The sequence below is a fragment of the Rana temporaria genome, chromosome 8, assembly GCF_905171775.1.
Source record: "Rana temporaria chromosome 8, aRanTem1.1, whole genome shotgun sequence".
In the NCBI taxonomy this organism is placed as follows: Eukaryota; Metazoa; Chordata; class Amphibia; order Anura; family Ranidae; genus Rana; species Rana temporaria.
In genome coordinates, this window is record NC_053496.1 from 51093142 (window position 1) to 51115281 (window position 22140).

Here is a 22140-nt window from a genome sequence, read left to right on the forward strand (position 1 = left end):
TAAACACATAGGCAATGCCGGTTATTAGGGTCATTAAAGTTATTACTGTACTGAATGAGCATGGTTTAATGAATACGTGGCTGTGGTTAACTCTTTCCTAGTCAGGGTCCTTTCTGGCTTTTGTGACAAGAAATTCTAAACGAAAGGCCTTTCCTTCTCATTTATGTATTACTGAATATCTAAATTAAAGCACAAGCTAGCAGTCTGTGTTTCATCGCACCAATAACCACAGACAAGGCAGATTGTGCAGAAAATGGTAGTATTTTGAATATATTTTCTCTTATATGTCTATGGCCAGCTGAACCCAAAAGTGGAATGTCTGCTTAACTGTCTCCTCCCCCCTCTGATGCCACATTTGGCACCTTTTTAGGAAAGGGGGGGACAGGTTCCTGTTTTTAACAGGTACCTGTCCCCACTTCCGGGAGATGTCCTTGTCCCTCGAAAGCTCGGCTCCCCTCCTCCTTCCTCCGCCGCCAAGCAAATTAGAAAGCGCATGCACAGTAGGGAACCGGCTATGAAGCCGAAAAGGCTTCACTGCCGTGTTCCCTTACTAAGAATGGCAGCGGCAGCACCCGAGAGCCAATCGGAAATTGGGCTGTGGTGCTGACAAAATCCTGGATAGGCAAGTGTCCTAATATTAAAAGTCAGCAGCTACAGTATTTGTAGTGGCTGACTTTAAATTTTTTGTGGGGGCCCGGAACGCCTCTTTAATGCTTTCAAAGGAATCCAGTCAATGCTATTTCCCAGATAGCAAGGATAACTTGCCACACATTTGTGGCGGTGTTGAATTTTAAATTTGTTAACTTGCTGCACATTTCCACTGGCAAGTTGTACACTTGCAGAGCCTTTAAAGCACAAGTTTTAGTTGACAATTTTCCAATTTGTATCAAATTTGCCTGGCAAGTCTCTAGCAAGAGCACAGTTGCAGTGGTGAGTCTACAGCAAGAGCTCTGCAAGTCTACAGAATGAAAATCAGCCACAGTGCCCCCTGTGGTGGGATGACTATTGCACAACATAACTGAACTAGAACTTGCAGCAGACTTGCAGAATGTTTGCAAAGAAAGTTGATCTGGAGTCATGCAATAAGGACTTGCTGCAATTGTGCAATAAAATTGTGAAGCCTGGCAAGTCTAGCAAGTCGTTTTCAAACTTACAGCACAATTGCTTGCTATCTGGGACAGTGCTTGAATAGTAGGGTTGCACTGATATCATTTTTTTACTGGCAAGTACAAGTACTATGTAAATGGAGTTGATCCGCACTATCCCCAATAAAAGAAAAGGTGTGTGATAGTGCCAGAAAGTGCAAACAAGTAACACCAAAACCAGAAGTGTTTGTTCCTATTAAGGACACAAAACAAGGAGTGATGTATAAATATGACAAGGTGCTGCAATTATATATTAATTCGATTAGTGAACTAAGAATATATGTGAAAAAAGATAAAAAATAATGCACAACCTAAAAAAATCGCATAAATCAGCGACTAATAAAATGAAAGGTGTAAATATGATCAAAATATAAGCATTGAGGTGGATGTGATCTCAATATACACATATAGTGAAAGAGAGAAAGCAGCATCACTGAGCAAAAAAACCCTCAACAGTGATTGTGAATGGTCAAAAAGGTAACAAAAAGATTTGGAAGTCCAGAAAGATGTAACGATGTAGCAAATAAACTGCAGGTATTTAATCAACAAACATGGGAGCATGTATCTACCTTATTTGATGGAAGCTGTTAAACTGAAGATCCATATCCCTGCTCCCATGTTTGTTGATTGAATACCTGCAGTTTATTTGCTACATCGTTACATCTTTCTGGACTTCCAAATCTTTTTGTTACCTTTTGGACTTCCAAGTTGTTACAACTCACATATTTTTAATTTTTTATATCTGTTTGGACTTGAATGACCATTCAAAATCACTGTTGAGGGTTTGTTTGCTCAGTGAAGCTGCTTGATCTCTTTCACTATATGTGTATATTGAGATCACATCCACCTCAATGCTTATAATTTGATCATATTTACACCTTTCATTTTATTAGTCGCTGATTTATGTGATTTTTTTTGGGTTGCGCATTATTTTTTTATCTTTTTTCAAGTACAAGTACTGATATTTACTTTACTCACATACTCGCCAATGATAAAAAAACATGGCCACTTGCAGTGTTTACGGGGCTGGAGGAGATGTAGGAAATTCTGGGACCCCTGTAAACCAGCTTGGAGCGCACACGTGAGTATAGGTCAGAAGAGATATAAGCTTGGAAGCAGAAGCCTATACATCTCATCCAGCCCTGTGAGCACCGCAAACGACTGTAGCTTTCCATCATTGGCAGGACGGGACACTAGTTAGATTTTGATTTATAGAGATATGTACGTTAATGTGAGTTGTTAAAAGATTTTTTTAAAAACTGTTTGCCAATTGCTGCACTAGATGGATCTTCCCTGTCTTTCTATACTGGGTTCACACAGGATAATGGGAAAAATGTATCACATAAAGATTTTAATTGTGTAAGGATTCCTTTGCTAAAACACCACAAGTATATTATTATTTTCTATAAAACGACTGTATTTTTCTTTGTCCTGATTATCATCAGAAAGGAATTTTACAAACACAGCTTGCCAACAAATAATTCTTTAATAATGTAAAGAGTAGAGTATAGTGCACCTTAATCCACAGCAACCAATCATTATCTTATTAAATATGCCCAACTGTTTGCTGTATTAGAGCAGGCTCTACATTGCTATCTCAGATATTCATTCTCTAGTTTGGTAGTCTGTATAAATGCATTAAAAGCATTATGAGCTGTTTTGCTACAGCCATCTGCCAGGCTTCCTAAGCCTTTTTGAATTGTAAACCATCAACCGCCACATACAAGCCATACACAGAATGCTTTACCATCCTATACTGTAGGTATCAAACCACTTATTAAAACCTGCTCCCTCATATTCTCTTAAACCTTTATAGGTATAGAAGCTTAAATACGAAACAGCATGATTCAACACCAACCATAGCTAGGACCTCTATTTTAGACTGATATTTGGTGATTGAATCAGCAATTTAAAGGTGATGAGAATTGCATCTTTACTGACAGTAAAACCTTGTCCATACAAGGCCACTAGTGACTAATCTAATCTAAACAATCTACAGCCCAGTCAAAATTTTGGATAATACAAAGGATAATGGAATTGGTTCAGCAACTGCAGATAATGTCCTTCTTAGGCTGTATTCACACCTTGGCGTACAAAATCGCGGCGTTTTGTCCCGCAAATTGCGGCGACAAATTGCGGCGTTTTGTACCGCGATTTGCGGCAACAAAACGCCGTGATTGTGAATGCAGCCTTTACCCCCTCTATGGAGATGGTTCACATCTCCTATGCCGAACAACGAAAGCCACGTGAAAAAAAGGTCCGGGACTTGTTTTCAGGTGGCAGGCGTACGGCGTTCGGCGTGGAGATGTGAACCATCTCCATAGAGGGCAATGTGAAATCATCCCTCCAGCGTCTCAGGGGCGGCTGCGGCGTCACACTACAGGCGTATATACGCCTAGGTGTGAACGGGGGCTAAAGGCCCATACACTTTTTGGCAACAAACCTCAGACGGACCTGTTTTTGCAGACAGTCCGACCGTGTGTACGATCCATCGGACAAACTTTTTCGCTTTTTCATCGAACAAATGTTCGCTGTGAGAACAGACAAACTTTCCGGCCACAATGTCCGATGGAGCAAATCCGATCGTGTGCACACAAGTCCATCGGACTAAAGTCCAAAGTACAAACATGCATGCTCAGAACCAATGCTAAAGATCAGACAACAATAGCAGAAGTGGCGGTAAAGAGCAGAAAAAACACGTAGTACGTCTATTACGTCACTACATTCGTGTTTGTTGGCTGAAAAAGTCCTGCCGTGTGTATGCATACCAAGTTCACGGACAACGCCCTTCGGAGAAAAATCCACAGAAAAGTCTGATGGAAGCCCGATCGTGTGTATGAGGCTTTAGCCTTATCTTTCATCCTTTCAAGTCTGAACGTTGGCTTTGCCCGGTATAGTGTCCATAAAAAGGATTCATGGTTTGAGGGTCAGGAAATATTTCTGGTTATTCTCTCTCAATTCCATGAGCATTGTCCAATAATATACACAGAAGAAATATGAGATCATAGGACATGCCAAGAATAAGTAGATGTATATTCTGGGGGAATTAGCAATCTCTCTAGCATCTAACAATGCCAAATACCTCTGTGGCCTACATGGGCAGCCTGATCTTCCAACAACACAGTTTATGAAAGGACATCACTCACAAATTAAGACATTTCCCACCTTTGATATCCTGGTTTACTGCTGGCTTCTACTCTGACAGCAGTCGTTGTGGTCATAAAATATTGGGGGTTATTTGCTAAAGGCAAATCCACTTTGCACTATAAGTGTAAACTACAAGTGCAAAGTGCACTTGAAATTGTACTGAAAGTGCACTTGGAAGTGCAGTCGCTGTAGATCCGAGGGGGACACGCAAGGAAAATAAAAACAGCATTTTAGATTGCACATGATTGGATAATAAAATCACCAGAGCTTCCCCTCATTTCAGATCTTGCCCTCAGATTTACAGCGACTGCACTTTCAAGTGCACTTTGCACTTGTAGTTTGCACTTGTAGTGCAAAGTGGATTTGCCTTTTGTAAATAACCCCCACTGCGTATATCTGAGCATCAGAAACTGATGAATCAGGGAATATGCATATCGAGAAGGAATATTTTCCCACTGTTGGAGGAAATTGGACAATGATTTCTAAGGTTTTTTTATTTTCCTCTGGATCAAATGTAGGGACAAGGTTCTGTTTATGGAGGATTTCCATTATCTGTTGAATTTGATGGTCCTTTTTCAACCTGACTTTTTTTATATAGTGCAGCGCTACTAAATCAATTAAAATTTATATACCTTATGGTTTATAAATATATGTGCAAAATTATCATCAATGAATGTAAAAACACAAGTCCGCAAAGATTTATGTGTGTGTCTATTCCATTTGTGTCACATTAGGACACTTTAACCACTTAACGACTGCCGCATGTACATATACGTCCACAGAATGGCACGTACAGGCAGATGGGCGTACATGTACGTCCCTGCCTTTCCGCGGGTCGGGGGTCCGACCAGGACCCCCCCCCGGTACATGCAGCACTCGGTTCTTCCGTGGGAGCGATCCGGGATGAGGGGGCGGCCGCCCCCTCGCGATCGCTCCCCGGAGCTGAAGAACGGGGAGAGCCGTATGTAAACACGGCTTCCCCATGCTTCACTGTGGCGGCTGCATCGATCGTGTCATCCCTTTTATAGGGAGACACAATCGATGATGTCAGACCTACAGCCACACCCCCCTACAGTTGTAAACACACACTAGGTGAAACATAACTCCTTAAGCGCCCCCTGTGGTTAACTCCCAAACTGCAACTGTCATTTTAACAATAAACAATGCAATTTAAATGCATTTTTTGCTGTGAAAATGACAATGGTCCCAAAAATGTGTCAAAATTGTCGGAAGAGTCCACCATAATGTCGCAGTCACGAAAAAAATCGCTGATCGCCGCCATTAGTGGTCATTTTTTTTTATAAAAATGCAATAAAACTATCCCCTATTTTGTAAATGCTATACATTTTACCAAAAATATGTAGAAGAATACGTATCGGCCTAAACTGAGGAAAAAAAACGTTTTTTATATATTTTTGGGGGGTATTTATTATAGAAAAAAGTAAAAAATATTGAATTTTTTTCAAAACTGTCGCTTTATTTTTGTTTATAGCGCAAAAAATTTAAAACGCAGAGGTGATCAAATACCACCAAAAGAAAGCTCTATTTGTGGGAAAAAAAAGAAGACAATTTTGTTTGGGAGCCACGTTGCACGAGCCCGCAATTGTCTGTTAAAGCAACGCAGTGCCGAATCGCAAAACCTGGCCTGGGCTTTTAGCTGCATTTTGGTCCGGGGCTTAAGTGGTTAAATGCACATTTATATTGGGTAACAAGGGACACATGGTAATGGCATTCTCCTAGTATTGAAATGATGCCCCCGTTCACACTGGAGTGACTTGTCATGCAATTTGACAGGTCAAATCTCATGACAAGTCGAGCCGTATTGTCTCCAATGGCAGTGTTCAAATGAGTGCGACACTGGCCCAGATTCAGGTAGATCCGAGCAATATTTGCGTGGGCAAAGAGCAAAGATTTTTCTCTGCGCCCACGCAAATATTGCGTTTTGCCCGCGATTCACGGAGCAGTTGCTCCGTAAATTGCGCGGGCAATATGCTAAACAGCCGGGCGTTCAGCCAGGGGCGGGAATCATTTAAATTAGGCGCGCTCCCGCGCCGAACGAACAGCGCATGCTCCGTCGGGAAACTTTCCCAACGTGCATTGCGGCAAATGACGTCGCAAGGACGTCATTTGCTTCTAAGTGAACGTGAATGGCGTCCAGCGCCATTCACGGTTCACTTACGTAAACGACGTGAAATTTAAATTTCACGAGCGGGAAGCGCAGCTATACTTTAGCATTGGTTGCCCCTGCTATTAGCAGGAGCAGCCTTATGCTAAAGTTGCCGTACGGAAACTCCGTACCTTGCGTGCGCAGGGCCCGCGCAACTTTTGTGAATCGGTGGTAGTATGCAATTTGCATACTATACGCTGATCACAATGGCCGCGCCCCCTAGCGGCCAACGCAAGAATGCAGCCTGGGATGTGAAGGCATAAGGAGGCTTATGTCTGTCAGATCCTAGGCTGCATTCGGTGTAACGAGGTTCCTGAATCAGGAGCACTCGTTACACCGGAGCAAGTAAGCAGAAGGTTGCGCGGGCGCAAGTGCTTCTTGAATCTGGCCCACTGACTTTCGATTTGAAAAAGTTGTTTCTGCACTACTTTTGGTGATTTTGAGTGCGTCACATGATTTCAAAGTCGCATTCAATGTGAACGAGGCTTAAAGTTCAACCTGTCCATTCAAGATTCGACTGTTTTTAGTACATCATTTAACTATGTATGGGTAAACCTAGAATAGACGTATTATTGGATATAACTTTGAAATAAATTAAATGGACTAGAAGTCAGGAAGTCCCAAAATAATATAAAGTATTTTCAAAACAGTTTAATAGTATCCTATAAAAGACATTAGCTTGATGTAAATAATTGTAGCAACATGTTCATGGTTAAAATGTTTGTCTGTGTATAATTAGCAGATACAAATCCAGAACATGTATAGAGGCACTCACGGGTCTTGCAGCAGAGATAAATTAAAACAGCAGGAGAAAGATGGACTGAGCTTCATCGACTCATCGACAATAAAAATGCTGCCTTTTTCATTTATCTCCCCTGCAAGACATGGGAGTGCCTCTATTCCTGGTTTGGATTTGTGTGGATTTATTTGTGGGTGAGCACCTGGGCATTTACTTCACACATAGGGGGTTATTTACTAAAGGCAAATCCACTTTGCACTACAAGTGCAAACTACAAGTGCAAAGTGCACTTGGAAGTTCAGTTGCTGTAGATCCGAGGGGGACATGCAAGGAAAATAAAAAACAGCATTTTAGATTGCACATGATTGGATGATAAAATCAGCAGATCTTCCCCTCATTTCAGATCTACCCCTCAGATTTACAGCGACTGCACTTCCAAGTGCACTTTCAGTGAAATTTCAAGTGCACTTTGCACTTGTAGAGAAAATTGGATTTGCCTTTATGACCTCCATAGAGTGCAGTCACTACCCTTGGCAGAGCATAATTAGTAGATATAGATACCGTATTTATCGGCGTATACGCACACTTTTTTGCCCTGAAATTCAGGGCAAAATCGTGTGTGAGCGATATACGCCGATACCTGCTTTCCCACGTCGAGTTTGAATTACTGCGCCGGCATATATCGAGCGCAGTACACTCGTGTATAGTCGGGCAGGCTCGGCTTCTCTCGCAGTCACGTCCTGGACGTACAGGACGCACAGGACATGACCGCGAGAGGAGCCGAGCCTGCCCGACTATACACAAGTGTACTGCGCTCGGTATATGCCAACGCAGTAGTTTAAACTCAGCGCGGGAAGCGGGGATCGAGCGAGGAGGACACCGCAGAAGGACGCCGGACCCGATGAGGACACCACCGAAGCCGCAGACGGACTCCGGACCCGACGAGGACGCCGCGCAAGACACCAAAACTGTAAGTACTAAAATCTTTTTTTTACAGGAATGCGGGTCCACTTTAGGGGTGTGCGCTATATGCCGGAGCGTGCAATACCCCGATAAATACGGTATGCATTTAGCAGCCATATTTGCTCATTACAAATGCAGGTTGTGCTTCACACTTCTGCACAGCTGTTGTGTCCGATTTTTCCTCCTTACAAAGTAATTAGCAATTGATGGCAATGTTTTCATTCAGGCTTGGTTCACACTTAGGGGTTGTAAACGCTCAAAGTTTTTCACCTTAATGCATTCTATGCATTAAGGTGAAAAACCTCCTGTGATGCAGATGCCCCCCTTTTACTTACCTGAACCTGGTCTTGCCAGCTGTTGTCAATCAAATCCAATGACGCGGGAGTATCAATGGATGCAGCAGCAGGACACGGGAGCGTGCCTCTCCAACGGGGCACTCAAGAAAAGGAAGAGCCCCGCTGGGGGCCCCCAGAAGTGGAGGATCTGGGCCACTCTGTGCAAAACCAACTGCACAGAGGAGGTAAGTATGACATGTTTGTTAAAAAAAAGAGCCTTTACATATTCTTTATGCGCATTGGATGCGTGTTTCCCCACATCTAATTTGCATGACAGGAGAGTGTGCCCGACTCTCAATGGAGCCGCTTCACACACCCGAATCGGTGTGCAGGGACGCACCGGACCCCCTGCTGTGAGCCGCGGCCGCAGCTAGTGTGAACCCAGCCGCAGCCAGATACCTCCACACACACACACACACACACACAAACAAGTCAGAGGAAGGAATCCCATCACCAGGATGTTGTATTCTGACGGGACCCACCTGTAACCAGCGGCTGCAGCTGCTGATCAAGAAAAAATTACCAACATATTCCTTCAACATAATTTGATCAAACAATTGACTTCTGTTGATCAGGGGCAGCCAAACACTGTGTATGGCTAGCTTTAGTCTATGAGTCAGCTGACTCAATGAGTAAAATACAGAACTGTTTGTCTGGCATCTTATGCTAACAGGACAGAATGTTTGCACAGAGCCTCCTAGTCCTACCTTTATGGGCACCCTAGGCAATAACGTGCATTTATTCTTTGCACTACTGGTGGAGCCCCACTGCATTGGCAGGGTGTTCAGTTTCCTGGAGTTCGGCTTTACATCAGGGAAAAAAATATGGGAGAGCAGGCTTGAAAAAAATATGAAAGTGTTTTTAAGAATAAGTTTGAGTTAAAGAATGCACATACAACAAGGAATACATGCTCTTTGAAAACAGACCATGTTTTCGCTTTGAAAACTTTTGTCCAGCTGTACTCAGTAATGCAGCAGGCCATCAAACATCAATCCGCTATGGTTGTCATGTGATGTTTGAGTATCTCTGTGATTTATCTTCCCTGCAATTTACTCTTCTAGTTTCTGTGGATTAGATCATTGCAATTGCTTCCAGGTGCATTTTTTTCTTTCATTTTGCAGATGGAATAAAATGACTAACAACATGCTATGTTTATATTGCTTATCCCTGGGCAAATACAGACGGTATATCTACTCATAGGCCAAGTTTACACTTGTGGTTGAGGGGCAGTAAAAACAGGCAGTTGAGCTGTGTTTTTACCGAAGCCCCCTCTCACGTGCCCCTTTAGCTGCAAAAACAGCCAGATGTGATGCTTTGCCCTACGTCGAGACAAAAATTATACCCCCCTGCCGCATTCAGCAGACCATGCTATAACTACCCTACAACCACATGCAATGCACAGTTGCGGCGCAGTGATGTGGGCTTCCAGAGGTTAAAACAGGCAGTGCGGAGTCTACAAAGGGCCTCCCAGCCACCTGTCAAATGCCCTCTGAAAAGTGATCCACCACACCAATCAAGACACATCAATCTTCAGAGGGCAATGATATTGTAAATGATCCCATAGGGCAGCCCTCAAAATTTCCACTCGCCTGCTAGCATTTGGCGAGTGGATTTAAGCTGGGGGCGATTGATGACAGGGCTGCATGACCAATGTCCCTTCAATCTGCGCCTACACTTAGAGCCCCGATGCGATTGGCGGCCGAAGAGGAAAGGTGCATGCTCGGGAAAAGTAGTCTGGTGAGCCGCGCACAGGCAGAGCAGTACACAGGTGCTCTCCTTACAATTCTCATTAAGCCATGGGACCTAACAGTATGACCTCTCTGAGCCTGCCCCCCTCCCCCGACCAATGTAGCTGGGGAGCAGGGAGCAGGAAGTAATGAGTCAGGTGGAGGATTGCGAAAATTACCACTCCGGGTGTCCCAGGTAGGCAGTGCAGGATGGATGGATGGGAGTTGCAGAGGAGACAGCAAGAGAATGGGGAAGAGATCCAGTTCTAGTGCCCTGTCCCTCTGGTCTGCCCCCAGTGCCCTGTCCCTCTGGTCTGCCCCCCAGTGCCCTGTCCCTCTGGTCTGTCCCCAGTGCCCTGTCCCATTTTGTTAAAGTTGTTTTTGGTAATATTTAATTGTGTAACTTGATTCTGCATTTAACATTTAACATTTAACAGTGTCCATGAGATAATCTATGAGGGCGTGTTTAGGGGCGCAATTAGGCGTGGAGAAGTGTATGAATTAGGTGGGGCAACTGGTGGCGAGTAACTCTTGAGGCCTGGCTAGTAGCTCAGGGCTTGAAATTTTGAGCCCTGCCTTAGGGCCCTTTCACATGTACGGATCCCATGAGGATCCGTACATGTCTCATACGTTTGCTCAGCGGGGGATCGCTACGTTGATCCCCACTGAGCCGGCAATTGACAGGGTGGTCCGCCCTGTCAGATCTCCGCTCTCCTGTATGGGGGGATCGGATGAACACGGACCGTCTGTCCGTGTTCACCCGATCCGCAGATGGATGGAAAAATAGGATTTTCCTCTGTCTGCAGAATCGGAACATGGCGGACACCTATGAGATCGGGTGTCAGCTGACGTTCATCCGTTGACACCCGCTATCCCATAGGGATACATGTATGTCCGTATTTCATCCAACGGATGGATGAAATATGGACATACTGTCCGCTGGTGTGAAAGGGCCCTTAAGGGGTTGTAAAGGTAAAAATTTTATGCAAGGCTTTCTGCCTGGTGTGGAGTGTTGTGCTTGCCCCCTCCATTGGACTACACACAGCTCCTTTCTCTATCTGCAGCATAGAGTGTGTCCTGAGTCTCCTGTATTCCAAGGGAGGGGGCGAGCACAACACTCCACACCAGGGAGAAAGCCTTGCACTACTGTGTGGAGTTACAGACAGAAGAACAGGAAGTGAGGATTTCTCAGAAGAAATAAGGACATTTAAAAGCAAAATCGAAGGATGAGCTAAGTGAAGAAGGACTGTACTAAGGTAAAGGAAGCTATTTAGGAAAAAGTTTTTTTATCTTTACAACCCCTTTAAGCTTCATGCACACGACTACAAGGGGACCTTACAGCATTATTCTGGAGTTTTTGTCTGCCCAGTAATCACAGGTGCAGCAGTCTGTCAAAATGAATGGCTGAAATATGCAGCATCTGTACACCGATACATGCATATCTGAGCATTACTTGTGTACAGGGACTAATGCGCTGCCTGATGGCAGACTGACTTTTTATTAGTTATTTTAGCATATATAAAACAAGACCATAGTGCTGTAGAACATGCTGATCAGTAAAGTAAAAAAATAAGTAGGTATTGCATACTTTTGGAACTCAAATTGATTCAATAGAAATGTCGTAGTACCCTCATCCAGGGCGGACTGACTGTGAATGGCCATGGATGGCGATTTGTGTAGGAGGTGCGAGGACTGTCTACATGTTCATTCCCGATTATTCTTGTGGGTGTGATACTTGTGTTTTAAAACTCAAGACCCATACAGAAAATCGCTCGACAAATACCACTTTCAAAGCGATCGTATGATAATCACAGTACACAGCTTTCGAGAGCCGATCAGGACAGATCTTGCAAAATTATCTGATGGGACGAGCATGGAAAGTTTTCTCGTACGATGCTAGATCGTACGATTTTAATTTACTCTGTAGTTTTCATCTGAAAATACAATACAAGATATTACATCACTTCCAAATTTGTATACTGTCGTATGAGAATTTTTGTAACTTCAGTAACCTCTTCATTTTAGTTGAGATCAGCATGCAAAAAAATAAAATAAACAGACGATCGATCATCCGATAATCTCATTGTGTACACCAGGCACAAGCAGAACAGGAATACAGAAAACACTTTTTTAAATGTTACGTGCCATTGCCAATCAGCAGAGAAAACTCAAGTGTTGATGCCCACTAATAAAACTCCAACGCTGTATCAGGCTTTGTGTTTGTACACTGCAGGTAATCGTTCAACACATTTGCACCAATGCTAAATTTAAAGCATATTTGATTTTTTGGGTTTTGTTTTGTTCATTTTAGATCCCTTTCAGTTTTTATTTATTATTTGCTATCTGTGTCTAATTCCGTAGGTTTTCCTTAACTTCCTGTCTTGCAGACACACAGGAGGTGAGAGGCAATCTCGCTAAATCTTCCTAAAGTGTGCCCATTGGAAGATTCCCCCACTCTTCCTGTTCTGGTGACAGCTCAAAGTGACAATTCCTAGCAGGGACACAGATAGCATGACAAAACCTGACAGGGGATCTAGCCACTCACCACTGTATCAAAAGAAGAAAAAAAAATCCCTTCTATTTTGTTTAAATATGGATATGGACTTCTACCTACACAGAGACCTGTTGAATGCTGCATGGTACATTCCTTACATAGAGAACCTTTGAGGTTTTTGAGAAAGGAATGGGGGGGGGGGGGCATACAGCAAAGATTCTATTTAAATTAAAATTCTATTTAAATAAAACTATTGGCCTCCTTTCATAAAGACATGTAATACATTCTGTGGTTTGTGGTTTTTCAGTAAATAATAAATCGATGTGTATTTTTTGTCATTTTGAAAACATCCCTCAATCATCTGCCTTTTGGAACACTAAGAGCCCATTAACATCTTTGGGGGGCATGAACGCACGTTGCGCGCTTTTGTGCATTGAGAGGAGATGTCCCTGGAAAGTTGGAAAGCTATCTTCTCACGTCCTGCTGAGTCCACGAAACAGGAAGTAAAGGGAAATCTCTTCAATGAAAAATTCCCCCCCTACTATTTCAAAAATGAAAAAAGTTTTGGCCTTAGGTATACGTTAAGGATTATAGCGAACAAACAAAAGACATCTGGTGTCGCTGGTTTAAGCAAATTTTACAATTTTAAATACCACAAGAGAAAGAGTAATAGCTTGCAATAACTCATAGAAAACAAGTAAAACATCAGCTCTCAGCAGCCTAGGGAAAGTTGATAAAAAAAATAAAATAAAAAAAGAAGTATCTTTTTCCACAGTATTTATTTTCTGATGGCAGAAAATACATGTACCACTTTGTCCCATCTTCCTGGGTGCCCTGTAATGGTAGCTGCAATATCTGATAGGGAGCTGACTGTTGGCTCACAGCGAACACCACAACTAGCAGGGAGATTTTTGGTAGCAAGTCTTAAGCCTCGTACACACGATCGGATTTTCTGACAACAAATGTGTGATGGATGGGTTTTGTCGGATAATCCGTCCGTTTGTATGCTCGGAATTTCCGACAACAGATGTTGGATAGCCATGCTCTCAAATTGTCTGACAACAAATGTGTCTTGTCAGATTATCCGATCGTGTGTACACAAGTCCATCGGACTAAAATCCAAAGTACAAACACGCATGCTCCGAACCAATAAGACAACATTAGCAGAAGTGGCGCTTAAGAGCAGAAAAAAACACATTGTTTCGTGAATGTTGGCTGAAAAGTTCTGCAGTCTGTATGCATAACAAGTTCACGGTCAATGGCCTTCGCACAAAATTCCATGGATTTGTTCGATAGAAATCCGATCGTGTGTACGAGGCTTTAAGGTTCCCAATACTTATCCGACGGGAAAGCTGGAACAAGGAATGCATAAGGAGATAAGGCTGAAATGAATTCCTTATGCCAGGGCTTGCCTCAGGCAAGTACTGGGCGCCGGAGAAAAATGCTAATTCCTCACTACCAAAAAGCCATTTTCATGGAAGTTAGGTTAAGGTGACCAGATTTTTATAATGAAATCCAGGGACATATTTTTTTATCTCTAGTATTGGCGGAAATCAGTGACTCTCTGCCAATCGCCACCGCCCGCCTCACAGCCTGTGAAGTCTTACTCTCCATGCCCTGGCTACTACTGGGTGGGGAGCGGAGGAAGATCACTCCGCCAGGGAAGGCAAGGAGATAAGCAGGCAGGCGGCTGGCCAGGACTTGAGCCATGGCAGAAGAACACGTGAGCATGGCTGAATGGGAATGCGCCCGAAACCAAAGAAATATTCACTCCGCTCCGACCAGTACATGATCATCAGAAAGGGGCACAGATAATGGGAAAAATACACCCCCCTAAGCTAGGAGCAGCAGCGGGGGGGGGGGGTGTAATTCAGATTTTTTTTTTTTTTTTTATTCAGCACTGACTGTCTTTGAAATTGCCCCAGCCCCTGTTCAAATTCAAAACAAAACCGGGGACAGACTTGGTCTAGGGGCAGTGTCCTCAATCCGGGGACTGTCCCCGGAAACCGGGGATGTCTGGTCACCCTAAGCTAGGTGTTGGGCAGCTGTTTGCCGAAGTGGGGGTGCCCTGTCCAAATTTGCAGACACCTAGGAAGATGGGAACTTGTACCTTGTCCCATCAGGAACTAAATACTGTAAAAAAAAAAAAAAGTGATCTTCTGTACTTTAAGCTTGCATCTTAGTAGCTGTTATATTATTTTGCAGCATTTTATAAAATGAAGCCAGGTTTGGTTGTGGTTTATGACTGTGTACAACATTTTAATAATAAACATTTAAAGCTTTGTTCTGCACTAAACTTTGAAACTAAGCCCCTTAAGTTGTCTGTAGATACGTCCCCCTCTTTGTTGTACCTATGCAAATATCAACTTGCCTTACCTGGCAGTAATGCTGGTAGGCCACAGATGCAATGTGGGGTGCCTACTTGCCTATACCTGATAGTTTAACATTTTCAGTAGGATATGGCATTGAGGTTAATAGGGGGCACGATATATCAGTTTAAAGGTTTTGGGCAGAGTACAAGTTTTAACTGAACTTCATTACACTAGCCATATTACAAGATACGTATGTGCAGAACATATGTATGTACAAATTGGATTATTTAGAAATGAAACAGGTGAACATAATTCTGAGGGATTAGACAACTCATTTATGAAAAATGCAGCTACAGTTCAGCTTTTTATCAAGCCTGCCTTGCTAAAACTAACAATTTGGCTGGAAATGTACACACTTATCCACCTAATTTAAGGCACACATGCTCCCAATGAAGAAGATCACACACACACTACATCTAATGGCAATAGACCAATGCAACCAATAAGTTATGGCTTGCCAAAGCAGGAACACAAATTGTCTCTGGGCAGCCGCACTCTGAACAAATTGTAGCCTTTATTAAAAAGAAGGACAGCACTACAAGTCACAGCAAACTAAAATAAAACCCGACCTCTGACGCGTTTCACACTGAAACTAGTGCTTAGTCAAGCACTAGTTTCAGTGTGAAACGCGTCAGCAGTCGGGTTTTATTTTGCTGTGACTTGTAGTGCTGTCCTTCTTTTAATAAAGGCTACAATTTGTTCAGAGTGCGGCTGTCCAGAGACGATTTTTGTTCCTGCTTTGCTAAGTGCATTGCCTGCACCTGAGTTGTCTGCAGCGGAGGATATTCATCTGGGTTCCCACCTGGAGCGGCTACTCCCTTTTCCCTTGTTTTGGCTTGCCAAGCTATGAGGCTATGTATGACTGTATTCAACAAAAGTGCAAGTTTGTGAGTACTGCAAACTCCCCAAATGCCATGGCAGGGAAAAAAGTCTATTCAGAGGCTTCTCTTCCCATGATTTATAAGTCAAAAATGAAAGCTACAAACCATGGAAACCCATATATACCTACTAAGCAAACAACCAGAAGGACCACATGACAATAATCTGTCAATGTACTGGTTTGTATTACTGAGCCTTTAAACAAGCTTCCCCTATCTCATCCAGAGTGGCCTGGTTTAAACCTATGCATTTTTTAGTGCATTTTCAGTTTTGAAGAAACACAATACAGTCCATTTAACATGGTTTTCTATGGATGTAGTTCACATCTGTGCATTTTATGGAAAAGGCCAGGGATTTTTTTCTGGTTTTTGATTCCATAGACTGCAATGGATCAAAAACGTGTATTGAAAATGCACCTGGAATATGCAAACTGCAACCTGCATAGGTGTGAACCGGGCCTCATGAGAGATTTATTATGTTTCCTACACAGTAAAGGCAATTTTTGCATCAGGTCACACAGATATTTTTCCAATGTGCAGTGAAATCTCTATGTGTAAAAAACAAAAAACTTTTGATGGTCGAAAGCACTTGTAGTCAACCCCACACTGACCAATAGTCTCATCTGCATCACACACAGGTATGAGATTGGCTTTGTCCACTCTAATTGACCATTTTCATATAAGTACACAGCGAAAAGCAATGAGCATGCAAAAAACAGCCATGAAATTATTCCTTTCCATTTGAGACACTGAAAATAATAAAAAATAACTGCTATTTGGTTTCTGTGATTTACCACACTTTGCCTAAATAAACCCAAAGTCGTTAACAAATGCATCCTATCTCACCTTTTACTAAGACATATTGGGGTTGTGTTACTAAAATTGAAGAGAGCAAAATCTGGTGCAGCTGAGCATTGTAGCCAATCCACTTCTCACTTCAGCTTGTTCAGTTAAAGCGGGGGTTCACCCTAAAAAAAAAAATTTTTCCCTAGCATGCCATCCAGCATACTAGCGCGAGCTACAGTATGCCTTTATTTTATTTTTTGGCGCCGTACTCACAGTTTAATCCCGTAGTTAAGTTTTATGGGCGCTCCTATGCAGAGGGAACGTGATTGACGGCCGGCTATGGCACGTCACGCTTCCCGAAAATAGCCGAAATAGGACTTGGCTCTTCACGGCGCCTGCGCAGTCAGCTCCGATGTCTGTGCGCAGGCGCCGTATAGCGCCGTGAAGAGCCGAGTCCTACTCCGGCTATTTTCGGGAAGCGTGACGCGCCATAGCCGGCTATCAATCACGTTCCCTCTGCATAGGAACGCCCATTCCCCGCGGGGAGTCTGAAACTTAACTACGGGATTAAACTGAGTACGGCGCCAAAAAATAAAATAAAGGCATACTGTAGCTCGCGCTAGTATGCTGGATGGCATGCTAGAAACTTGTTTTTTAGGGTGAACCACCGCTTTAAGCTTTGACAATAAAACCTGGAAGCCGATTGGTTTCTAGGCAGAGCTGCACCAGATTTTGCACTCTCCAGTTTTAGTAAATCAACCCCATTAGGATGCAGTGAGCTGTGCTTCAAGAGTTATATAAAATCTGAGTGCTGCATTGCTCAGCCTATTCTGCTACTAACAGCTAATACATTGAATGTCAGAGCACCTCCTTCACCAGCCTAGGGAGCTGCAGAGCCTTGTGTAGCTGATGCACTCAATTTAATTATATGTGCCTTTGATTATACAAGCGGTCAGGGTCTCAGGCACTTTGCAGCAGTGCCATTTTATAGACGGACAAGAGTGCATATTACACAGGTGACTTCATTCAGACAATACACTCTAATATCTTCTGCTTGAAGACACATATGTTAAACAATAAAGCTTGCTTGCTTACAGCAGCTGCAGAGACGGGATGTGCAAAAAACTTCCCTCTGGGATTTCTGTAAATTCAGATCTCACAAAGGACCTGCAAAATAAAGAAATATAGAAATGCATAAAAAAAATAATCAAAAAGTAAAATGTATCATTTTAATTTGGTGTTTTAAACAATGAGGTGTCAGGCTTATTCAGTAAAGAATAATGTGCAGTAAGCAACAATCGACTTGATGAAATCTTGTTGCTTGGGGTTACACTACTTAGGACAACACCAATGCTCTTTACCTTTTTCTTTTGCTGAATTCTTCTTTATCTTTATTACCTAAAGAAGAATTTTCTAGGATGCTTACAGCTGAACAAATCTTTCACAAGAATGACAGGTAGTGAGAGACCTGTCCACTTCTAGATCACCCACCATTGGCATCTATCACAACTACCCTTACCAACTTGACCGAAGCTCTGTTATGGCACACACAATGAAGGATCATGCCTATGGTGAAATTCCAACTTTTATATTTCGTAAAAGAATTACACATAAAGCTAGTAAACTAAAACATATTGCAAATAAATCCACATAAAAGATGTTCTCTTGAGCAATGCACTAACACATCATGCATGTAATATTAACCTGGAAGTCAAGGCTTGACAGTAGTACATAAAATCATACAGTGAAGTAGTAAATGCTTACAGCCCCTTACAGTGAGATAACGTCAGGAAGGAAGGTGCGAGGGATAGTCTTGGCATTTTCACATAAGGCATTGTCTTTGGTACAAGTACACCAGGTTGGGCATTTCGACTTGATTGGCTTTCTCCCTTCAGTCTTGTTTATTAGCAAAAGAGCAAAGAAGATGCAAAGGAAGATGGCAATCCTTCTAGGTGGTCTTCTACCATTCCCCATCCTCCAGGTATTCGGTGACTGCATCCAGTAAGACGGATAGCCCAAACCATGAACCGCAACTATTCTAAGGCCAATGCAAGGATCTCCTTCTTCATTTGCTGTCTTCCTCTCCTTAGTTACTGGCTTGCTGCGAAAGACCTGCAGCTTTATCAGAAAGCAGTGTGTGTATGTGTGCGCGCACAGGGGGCAGTGGGAAGACTAGGGCTGTGCTGTGTGATGGGGAATATCCCACTGCCTTGCAATAGGAGCAAGAACAAGGGACACATGCATTGCCATGTAAATATCAAGCTCACACAGCAGCAGAATGCCAAGTGATGTCATTTAGAAAATGCACAGCCTGCTGATTTCAAAGGGAGGCCCTTTCCTTGTGAACCAAAAATAGTACAGCATTATGTCTTGCCGGGGCTGAGAGGAGGGGAGGGAATTCATCATTTTCACTGAATCTCTTCACGGTGTAATCCTATGGGAACCTTTTCTTATATATTGTAGGACATTGAACAGAGAAGACAGAGGTAGTCTCTGCTTAAAGGTATCCAAAGATACAGGATAAATACAGGTCAATGGGGCATGCAGCATCTGCCATTTATGTCACCCAAGAATGCTTTTCATTTATAAATGTTCATTTCATTCTTCAGCATAGCATAAAGCACCAATGTACAATAGGGCAGTTTTCAAAGCCAAAACGGGTACATAAACAAAGAAATACACAGATATGTCTCAAAGTATTGATCTCTTTTGAGAGATATCCAATCAGATATATTGGGAAATTAACTTTAAATTGCGTGTAGAGTTCTCTCAATCTATGGAATTCAGATAGTGAACCAGTGCCTCCATACATGACGACTTGCCGAAGTACTTATTTTCCCCAAAATATAAGTAAATCCTCCAAGATAAGCAAGAAGAAGAAAGAAAACGAATAAGGAATACCACCTTTTACACAGAAGGTACCGTTTGAGTGACCAGGGAGGGTATGAATGTATTGTAGTCCCAGGAGTATTGGAAAAGGCGCCAGTAATACTGTGTTTTGTGAAACTGTTCTTTCCCTTTCAGAGCCACTGACAGGCATTCTATCTCATTGAACTCATCTACTACAGTTATTCACTGGCCAGCTGTCGGGGGGGCCCTGAGTCCATTTTTGTGGAATACATACTTTGGCAACATCAGGCAGGTGGATCAGGAGGGATCTCTTGTATCTATGCCTTCAGAGTAGTGTAAGATGAAGTAGGCATGTCTTTGGTCTGTCCTTTAAAAACATATCTGTTAGTTTAAAGATCAAACTCTGAATTGTATCCTAGAATAGAGGGCCTGTCCGGAAATATGCAACAGGGAGCTGTTTTCTCGTTGGCAATGCCAACACATGGAAGAAACTACAGGAAAGATCTTATGTAATGGGGGTGGGGGGTACCCTGTACCAGACCATAATAAATGTATAGCCCGCCTCTTGGTATCTCTGAATTGAAGAAGCGAAGAGCAAAAAAAAGTATACAGTACATTCTTTCTGTTTACTGGTAAATGTCCAGTTGAAATCTTGTTTCCATTTATGTATGAAGGGAGGTATAAGGCCTTCAAGGGGCTTATTCAGCAAAGAGTATGAAATCAATAGAATGTGTTGTAGAGGGGAATGATTCAAACAATCTTTCTCAAATGAATTGAGGTCAAGTGGTGTCTTATTTACATACCTTGCCAAATGCCTAGTGGTGGGGGGGGGGGGGGGGGAACACAACAGCATGCCCTTCATTTCCTCTATTGTGCACCATGAGCCACTACAGATAAAATGGTGAATTCTGAATTGATTGGTCAGAGGAAACGCCTTAAACCTACCATCTATCAAACTTGTGGGGAACTCTTGAACACCCATCACCAGTGACCAGAGGGCATAAGACAACCTGCTTTGGCCAAGACCGAGAGTGAAGTGGCTATGAAGGGGCAGGATTTATTATTATGTGGCAGGGCTGAGTTCTTCCATGCAATCCAAGGTTCTCGTCAGGTATACAGCGTAATAGTATTTGATCAAATCCAGGAATCCAATACTCTCACTCTCTTTTGGCAAGGTCAAAAGATAATATGATATTCCTTTAGCTTTATAGCCTTATAACTCCATTATAACCCTTTTTTCGGCCGATAGCGGCCAAAAGCCTCTGCAAAAACAGCGGTAAAGCTAAAAATAGCGTCGCTTTACCACCAATGCACCCACCACCCCAGTGTGAAAGGGGCCTTAAGCCCTGTACACACGCTCAGTTTTCCTAGCGGTAAAAAGTCAGCCGGGAAAACCAAGGGGAAAGCTGAGAACCCGGCAGGAAAACTGCCATGAGAGCTTTGTCCGGGAATCCCGGCCGTGTGTATGCTCCATCGGCACTGCCTCGCAATGTTTCCCAAAGGAAAGTATTAGTTAATCTGGCAGAAAAAAAAACGCCAGGAATCCCAACGGGAAAATAGAGAGCAGGTTCCCTATTTTCCCGCTGGGATTCACGGCTGTTTTCCTGTCAGGAAAACTGTGAGGAAGCATACACACGTCTGGTTTTCCTGGCCAAAAGCTCTCTTGGCAGTTTTCCTGTGTACGGGGCTTTAGGATTATGTGTTTATATATGCTTTAAGACATTTTTAGGTACTACTTTAAAACATTTGTCATATTTTTAATGAATCCATAACTGGTGTAAATGTGAAAAATGTGTTTTTCTTATGACTGCCTGATGTTCTGCTTTAAAAAAGAAAGCCATTTAAAGCTCCCCAATGCATTCATTATGGATATTGCAGCCAGAGCCATAATCTATATGTAACTGGACTGTCACCACTATGCACGCTAGTACCTGGAGACAAGGGGATACCATTATTGACTGTATACTAGTAAATGCTTTTAGTAAATCACGCATCAGAATTTAGCTGTAATTCATTTTCAGCTTTCCTGGTTTACATTTATATTATTCTCCTTTATAGGAACACACACCTAAGTGAATCACAGATCGGGAACATTGTATTACTAGGGTTTAGTCAGTTAGGCAGTGAGATCAGGGATAACATGGAAAGGGTGGTGTCATTTAGGAAGCAACTGATTTCATTTGCAGTTTTAATTTAGAGTTCAGTCTAAAGATTATCTTTTTAGTTGCTATACACTTTGTATATCATCACTGCTTTCTAAATCATTTTATCTGGAGGGAAATATGGGCTATTATTGAGTTTTTGTGATCCGGCACTTCTGGGCAGGTAAGTGCCGCGGCTGTGTTGTGATTAGACTCAGCACAAGCCGATCAGTGGGTGTCGGCCAATGGATGTCCGCTGGCACCTGCTGATCGGTGAGGAGAGACACAGAACAGAGCTCTGCCTATATAAACAAGGTAAAGATCTGTTCTGTCAGCAGGGGTGTGATGGATTTTCTTTTCTAAATGCACATTTTTTAAAATGTGCATTTAGTGTAT

The 22140-nt window shown here is 42.8% G+C and overlaps 1 protein-coding gene across 3 annotated transcripts in view; it reads right to left on the reverse strand.

Annotated features, from left to right (window-relative positions):
- The window catches only part of LGI1 (leucine rich glioma inactivated 1), a 75967-nt gene extending 56902 nt beyond the window's left edge, over positions 1 to 19065 (reverse strand). The window contains exons 1-2 of one of the 3 annotated variants that reach the window (XM_040361763.1): positions 18528 to 19065; positions 17849 to 17920 (exon numbers count right to left, since the gene is read on the reverse strand). In XM_040361763.1, the coding sequence (XP_040217697.1) occupies positions 17849 to 17920; positions 18528 to 18751 (296 nt within the window). In that variant the 5' untranslated portion in view covers positions 18752 to 19065. Of the gene's footprint in view, positions 1 to 17848; positions 17921 to 18517 lie in introns of all 3 variants that reach the window. The other 2 variants (XM_040361764.1, XM_040361765.1) reach the window with 2 other exon arrangements.
- Between the last annotated feature and the right edge of the window lie 3075 nt (positions 19066 to 22140).